The sequence below is a fragment of the Coffea eugenioides genome, unplaced genomic scaffold (assembly GCF_003713205.1).
Source record: "Coffea eugenioides isolate CCC68of unplaced genomic scaffold, Ceug_1.0 ScVebR1_3508;HRSCAF=4731, whole genome shotgun sequence".
NCBI lineage: Eukaryota > Viridiplantae > Streptophyta > Magnoliopsida > Gentianales > Rubiaceae > Coffea > Coffea eugenioides.
Genome location: NW_020864092.1, coordinates 1809 through 9873, shown reverse-complemented (window position 1 = coordinate 9873; position 8065 = coordinate 1809). Strand labels below are relative to the sequence as shown.

The 8065-nt window shown below is 38.2% G+C and overlaps 1 protein-coding gene across 1 annotated transcript; it reads left to right on the top strand.

The window, feature by feature from the left end:
- Positions 1 to 5120: 5120 nt before the first annotated feature.
- Positions 5121 to 6731, top strand: LOC113758030 (small nuclear ribonucleoprotein SmD3b-like). Its single transcript, XM_027301060.1, has 4 exons — positions 5121 to 5278; positions 6366 to 6419; positions 6505 to 6571; positions 6657 to 6731. Exons 1-4 carry the CDS (start codon positions 5121 to 5123, stop codon positions 6729 to 6731), a joined length of 354 nt encoding a protein of 117 aa, XP_027156861.1.
- Positions 6732 to 8065: the final 1334 nt, after the last annotated feature.

Genomic DNA, 8065 nt, shown 5'->3' with positions numbered 1-8065 from the left:
ATTGAATGCTTATGGCTATAACTCGCTACATTCGATTTATTTTTTTTGGGTTGTAAATGGGAGGACAGTACGTGAAATTTGACTAGATTCAGGCCCTCTTGGCTAAGCTTGTTTGAGATTTTCATTGCATCTTCGTTTCTTCATTTTCTTTCTCCAAAATTCACTAGTTGTTCAAGAAACTGTCTTCCAGTTGAGTTACGAATCTTTGTCAAACACCTTGGACATTTTTGCTTGGGGTTCTGAATGGGTTTTGACCTGCTTGTCTTACCTCTCGTGTGATAAATTGGCAAATGGTAGGCTGTTTTGGAGTTCATTCGTACAAATGGTTACTGGATTGTTCAGCTTTGGAAATTGCAGAAACCCAGTAACCAGAAATGTTGCGATGAAAGGAAATCAGAAGGGAGAAAGCTATAAAGCTTGGTGATCCTATTCTGGGGTCTCTTTTGCACGTTTAGATGTTAATTCCCAGCAATTTTACTGTCTAGATTAAAGCTTAGATGTTCAGTCGAGAAAGTTCAACTGAAGCGTGTGTTTGAATCTGAAGTTTGGGTGCGAAATTAAAATGGCAGCAGGTTTGAATTGCAGCAAGCCTTCCTTTCTGTTGCAGCAACTTTCCTCGTAACATTTGCATGAAAAGTTTTGAAAATGGCTGTCTTTTGCTTGCTTGGTACTGAGTTTGTGTGTTTGGGTTTAAAAGACATTTGAATCATGCCCAAGTACTTGCTGGAAACGCATTTCAACTTGCCGAACCAGAAACTCACGGCCTTGTCTTTTTGTTTTCTTGCTTTTCGGTTCCAAGCTCTGGTATTTTGGTCTAGATGACGATTCAATCATATCTTTTCTTAGTTTGCTTGCATGAATGTGTCTAAGTGCATAGGGAAATTGCATGAGAATGGTTGTGGAAGAAAAGAAAAGTTTCTGGCGGTTGCGGAGGCTTGTTTTCTCAGTTAACTTGTATGAAAGACTACTGAGAATTGTCTTGTTAGGAGGATTGTATTTCTGTGACTGCATTTTGCTACTTGTTTGGATGTTAAAATGGTGCATTTCGTTGCTTGGATTCTTGATGTTTGGGCTGGGAAAGTTGCACTGTGAGCTCATGAAGTTGCAACAGAAAAATTGCAGAATGCTTTCGTTTGTAGAAATGAATCCCTCGTAGCCTACATGCATGTAATTGCTTCTTAAAATTGCACTTCAGCCCCACAAGGTTCTCTTCATTTCACTATGACCCAACTAATTGAATAATGTCCTCAATTTGGTCCTTGGCAGCTTCAATTTTTCAACTCAATTGCTTGTTTGCTTCAATTAATTACCATGCTTTGTTTAGATTGCACTTGATGCATGAGTTTAAGAACTTTGCGTCCAAGTGAGCTTGTGTTTGCCTATTTTCTTTAATTTTCCCAAATAAATTGGTACCTTGACCTTTTCTTTTATTTTGGAGGATAAATAAGTGATTTTACTCCATTTATGGCATCAACTCAAGGGAGGTATAACTTCTTTTATCTTTTTTGTCTCTCCCCTATGTGATCCAACGTGCTAAGTGAGAATTGCATGTCTACTTGGCTTTCCTTGTTTTTCCTTAATTCATTTCATTTATTTCATTTACTTTCGCTTTTGTTAAGTCATTCTTTTATTTATTTATGGGGTATGTGTACACCTCTTGGCTTGTAATAGATAGGGCTTGGAGAGCATTTTTATTCACTTTTCCCCTTCCCCTTTTGTTTTAGTTAGCAAATGTAATAGGTTCATTAGCTTGATTGCTTGCTTTTGTTGCTACGTGTTAATTTGCTTTATTAGGCTCTTGCATCTAGTCGAGCATGCTAAGTGTTATGTGCTATGTGTTTATAGGTGGTTGGCATGTCTACTTGCTTTCTATAGTCATAGATGAATATGATGAATGAATGCACGTCACCACACTAGTCCAACGCTAGTTGTGGCTCATTGTCCCGTTTTCCACTAGTCCAACGCTAGTAGGAATTCATAGATATGGGCTAGTCCAATGCTAGACCCTTAGGGATCTCCCTCGCTAGTACATACTTGCATGTCTCACTACAATTCATGCATTTTTTCTTAGTTTTCTAGCATTTGGCATGCCCCTCCAATCCTTTCCCTTTCATTTTAGGTTTTTGCATCTCCATGCTAGTTATAGGGTACATTTGCTTGAGAGTTACCCCTTAAATATGGGATATAGACGAGTGTGGCTTTTCTAAGCCTTAGCACGCTTGTATTCCCTCTATCAAAGGGAAAATTAAAATCACAAAGTTAGGAGTCATTCCCGCACCCGACTTGATGCACTCCTCTAGGTTCATGCACCTCCATTTTACCATATCACTTTTTCATTTTTATCTACATTTTCTCACTACTTATATTTTTCTCACTCCACATGCCATGTTCACACACATCTCTTCTTTCCCTATCACTTATTTATTTTCTACCTCACAAAATTGCACCCAATTGCACTTATATGCATTTACTACTATTATACCATATTTTCATCCACTTGCACACAAACACCTTTATTTTCTCAATTGGCACACATGCCCTTTTCTTCCATTTGCACACATTGTACTTTTCTTACATTTGCACACTTACACTTACATTTGTATTTTTATTTTATTTTATTTTTGCATTCCTCTTACATTTTCACACTTGCACTCATATTTGGGTCTTCATTTGCATTACTCGTGACCTCTATGAGGGTTTTCCTTACTGGCCATCACAATTCATGTGATTGGGACCAAAAAGCCTCATAAGAGACATTTTAGATTTAGGATTGCATTTTTTTCATATCCATTAGTCATATCCAACATGCAACACATACTTTGGGTAGAAGAAATTAGGAAAAGAGGGGCTAAGTCACGCAACTAGCTTTGGCTAGGGTAAGGGAGTGCCTTAGGCTTTGTCTTTGCCTTCTCCCTTATCAAATGTGACCCCCAATCCCTTTCTTTGGTTACGTAGACCTAAAATTGTTTAAAAAGGGTTTGTTTACTTTTCTTTCCAAAAAATCACTTTTTGGGTGACTTGGTACACCCTAACTCTATACCAAGTGGCGACTCCATTTTTCATTCAAAAACTCTTTTTAAACTATACTTTGTTTGGCCAAATCGTCGCATTTTTCAAGTCCCACGGCCTTTTATTTTCATTTTCACACACGTTCACATACATATCTCACACACTCAAAAAGTGGGGCGCGACAGGTACTTGAATTCATTTATAATCCTAAATTTCCAGACGAGTCATAATTCCAATCAGGTCAACCGGATTTAAACATATGACAGGCAAAATAACCACTTGATACTTTATTCATCAAGAATCAACACAACACATCAGAATGTATCATTTTAGGAATTCCAAAATAGGGCGTTGCATGGATATATCAGCTTGGAAAAACCAACAATATGTTTATTCAGTAAGAATTGTGAGCCTAATTTAGACATTCTTTCATTTAGGAAAAGAAAATATATTTCAGTGATGTCATGATTCAAAAGCCCAGGTCTCATCAACAGCCTGTTAAGAAAAATCCTCCAAATGGTGCGAGATTTCACTTTTGTCATTAGATCTAGTCCTATTAGGGCTCTTATCTCACCAGACACAAGACCTTATACAGTGAAATGCAGCATACAATCCTATTCTCTGCACAATAAAGGAAAACTAAATGAGTAGAGTTGCAGAGAGTAACAGAATTTTCCAACAGGTATCCCTTTATAAGGTTTAGTAACTTCATTCTAGCTCCCTCAGCGGAATATTCTAGCTCGCTCTCAGGCAACAAATTCTCATTTCGAAAGAAATTCTGCATCCAGGGTATAAAAAGTTAAAATCCCCAAATTTAACTTCTACACATTTGGAAACTAGCAATTTAGTGGAAAATAAAAGAACTTTGTAAATCTGTTATGCAAGAATTGCTCTTCTTATCCTCAAAGCAGCCAAAGCGTGATTCCAGGGTTTTTTTTTTTTGGCTTAGAATCAACAACGAAAGGAAAAAAAAAAGGAAAAAAGATTAACGAACCTGGTATAAGCTTGAATTCCAGAGTTTTTTTTGGCTTAGAATCGCAGCAGCAGGCGGAAAAACTTCATGCTTCGGTGCTTCCTTTTTACTGATTGCTATGGCTCAAGATTGGAGTTTGGAGTTTGGAGAAGGGATTAGAGTTAAGCTATTAAGGGGAGAAGGAAATAGCGATGGCAGGCAAGGCAATTTCGGCAGTTGCAGAGAGAGGAAGCAGGAAGACCGAAGCGAAGTGCTAAGAGAAAGACTGAAGTGAAGATTAGGGTTTAGGGTCTGAGATCCGCTATATCAAGTTCCGGACATGATTTGACCCATCCATGCTTAAGTAGTAACTAGTAATTAGTAATGGTCTCTAACCAAGTAAAAGTCTAAGGCCCAAGGCCCAAGGCCCCAGGCAGTCAAAAGTTAGGAAAAGATTAGTAATGGTCTCTAACCAAGTAAAAGTCCAAGGCCCAAGGCCCCAGGCAATCAAAAGTAGTAACTAGTAACTAGTTACTAGTAATTAGTAACTAGTAGTAACTAGTAACTAGTCCACCCATGCTTAAGTAGTAACTAGTAATTAGTAATGGTCTCTAACCAAGTAAAAGTTCAAGACCCAAGGTCCCAGGCAGTCAAAAGTTAGGAAAAGATTAGGATTAGGAAGCATGGGTGGGTCAAATCATAAATATAGGTCCGGAACTTGACATAGCGGATCTCACTTGTACGCGGCCACATTATTAACTTTCCCTGTCCTCGCCGCTAGGTGAAGACATAGTTCTCCTACTTGAACCGCAACACAGCATCTTCCGGCAGCAGCTAACGGCGAGGATATATTTCTCTACCTCTTTATCCGGTAAGGTTACTTTATTTTATCTCTCTCTTCTCGCCTTTTATTTATTTATTTACTTTTAATCTCACAAATTTCAATGTCTTGTATGCATCTTTTTTTTTTTGCTATAATTCTTAGAATTGATTGTGCATTTCTATTTTTACGTTTGTCTACGATTTTTTAAACTTTTTTTTCGAAACTTTGTGCTGGATCTATTGGTATATAGTTACTGCTAATTAATTTTTGGTAGCTTTCTCTAGACTCTGGGTTTAGGGTTTTGCCTAGGGAGCATAGCAGGAAATAGCAATAGTAATGAGTCGTAGCTTAGGTATACCGGTGAAGCTTCTACACGAAGCCGCGGGACACATCGTGACCGTAGAGTTGAAGAGCGGAGAGCTCTACAGAGGCAGCATGGTTGAATGCAAAGACAATTGGAATTGCCAGTTCGAGAACATCACTTTCACAACTAAGGTACTCTCGTTCCAATGTTATTCTGCCCTTCATTAAGAATTGTGAAAGTGCTTTTCTGTTTCTAGTGTCTTTATGCTGCTTTCGAGCTTCTTAATGCCTTTTTCTTTCACTTTGATTCCAATGCATGATGGCCGAAAGCCTACGATGATTTTCTGTGGCAGGAAAATTGAAACTATGAGATGTTAGTAAATTGGAACTGAAATCTATTCACTCTTTAAGGAAGTAACATGGGTTGGGTGGTGAATGCTATTCAGAACACGAGGACAGTCAGTTGTATTTGTGATTATAAATGATTTATACAGGTTTTCCTAGTAAGAATTTCATGTTTGTGGCAAAAGTATTTTAAAACTATTATTGGCAATATGTTCTCATATAACAGAATTCTATCCAACTAAATTCTAGGTAGTGTATTTTCTTTTTTTACATTCTTTGATCTTACATGCAAAACCGTTCTTTAATATGTGTTTTTTTTGGTTGTGGGTTAGGTCTTTAATATGTGTTTTTATTGTAGATTTAAGCATCTTATTTTATGATGTGTCCTATAGGTGTCAGATGCACGTCTCAGATTTTACAACAAATTAAGTGTCTTTTGCACACATGCTTTAGAGTTCACAGTGTGTCGGACTACCTGGAGTTGGGGTTGTAAGGAACTTTTTGACCTGTGGATGCTCATTTATCATACTTATTTTAACTAACAGCTGGTTTTAAGAGTATTCCTCCCTTGATAATTTCATTGAGATTGGACCTGTCATTTTTGACATTCATTAGCAATTACTTCCAGTGCCATATAATTTCTTCTACATCAATGGTTACAGAATGTAAGATCTCTTTTTGAATTGTTGATAGCTTCTAAACAGTCTCTTATCCTTTCATGGATCTTTGAAGCACTGATATAATATACATCTTTAGCCGCCTCAATCCTGATATCTTCTTTTTTGAACCTCTGAACTGAAGCAAATTAGCTTCAAGACTTTAGTTGTTTTTGACTGCCTAGTAGAGAGAGTTTCATTGGATTAAGATGTTATGTTGTGCCCTTTTGGCTTTTTTTAGTCTTGTGGAAGACTAATTTTGGTCTGTATCTTTATCGGATGGCAAGGTATCACAACTTGAGCAAGTTTTCATTCGAGGAAGCAAAGTCAGGTACAAAAACTGTAATATAAAATATTTTCTGATTCTCTCAACTGCTTTCTGAGTTCTGATTACGGGTAAAACAAATTTTTATCAGGTTTATGGTGATTCCCGATATGCTTAAGAATGCTCCAATGTTCAAACGTCTAGAAGCTAGAATCAAGGTGCTTTCCCAGTTTGCCCATGTGTATTAGAGTGTATTTGTGACGATAACAACTCTACTTACACTTTTTATATTATCTTTTGAAGGGCAAGGGTTCAGCACTTGGCGTTGGACGGGGACGTGCTATTGCCATGAGAGCCAGGGTAAGATCTATTTCGTGACTTTTGATCTTATTCTCCAAGATCATTTATTTAAATCCAAAAGTTAGGAATGACACTCCATATCTTTACTGTAAGCTCTAAAATGCATTATGATCTCTGGTCAAGAAAAGGCAATGCTGGATGGCCACTCTAGAACTGGGATTTAACAAATACTATAAAACAAAAAAAATTTAGTTGTACGAAGTATGTAAAATGATTAGCTTGGAGAAATATATGGGGTTACAAATTAAGTTTTGTAGGGTGAAGTTGTGACAGCCCCACCTTCCCCTAAGGCGAACCAAAGGGGTTAGCGGACTGCCTGCCCAACTCTCGCCAGGACTAACGGGACAGTTCAATACGGTCTAAACGTTCCGAAACATACAAGCGCGCTTAAACAAGTCAAAATCACAAAATAATAAAAAATGAAAATCGGAAGCGACATGAATAGTGCCAGGCATGGCAGAATCCGGCCGGAATCTGGCCGGATACCAGGCAGTGGCTAACTGCCCGGATTCGAAAATTCCCAAGGCAATCCGGCCAGCAATCCGGCCAATTTCTGGCCGGATTCTCGGCCGGATTTGCCTTTGGCTTTTCCCGCCGAAAATTTTTTTCTTTTGCCGTTTGAAAACCGAACCTGTCCGAAATCCAACCAAACATCAATAAAACATATACAGCTTGAAATTAAGCATTTACAATCCAAAATAGCATACAAAAGTTATCCAACAAGTTTGTACATGTACGGTTTGCAAATTACAACTCAACGACTTGGTTGGATCAAAATGCACTTAGGGTTTTGCCCAAAAGGAGCTATTCAAAAGATAGTTACAACAAGCTCAACTCGGCAACCAACTATCAAAAGTCATTCCAAAAGTGTTTATATTCCTGTAAGGAAAACAAAAGGAATAGAGTGAGCTTACGCCCAATGAGATACTATCACTCAAGCAACCAAGTTCATATAGGCATAAAACGTTCAATAAAGAAGTAAACCAAGATCACACATTCACAACATGGTTAAAAGGATACGGACGGCTCTCAAGAGCCGCTTTCCTCGCTTGTATACTTGATCGGATTTCATTGACCCTCCGTCAATGTTTACAAAGTAACCAACCGTAGGCTCCACTTTACTTCCATTCCTTCCACCCAACATACCCCTACCGGGCCCGAACTCCAAACAGTATAAATTTGGTAATACTCGAGTATACCGGAATCGAGAGTCTCATACTACAAGATTCTATATAACAGTCCCTATGGCTCGTCAATTTTCACGACCAAGCCCTCGCCGGCTCGATCCAATCGACTACCAATGGGGTTGAGCTCAGTAGTAATAGTAATGGCCGTTGGATACTCGTCCATAC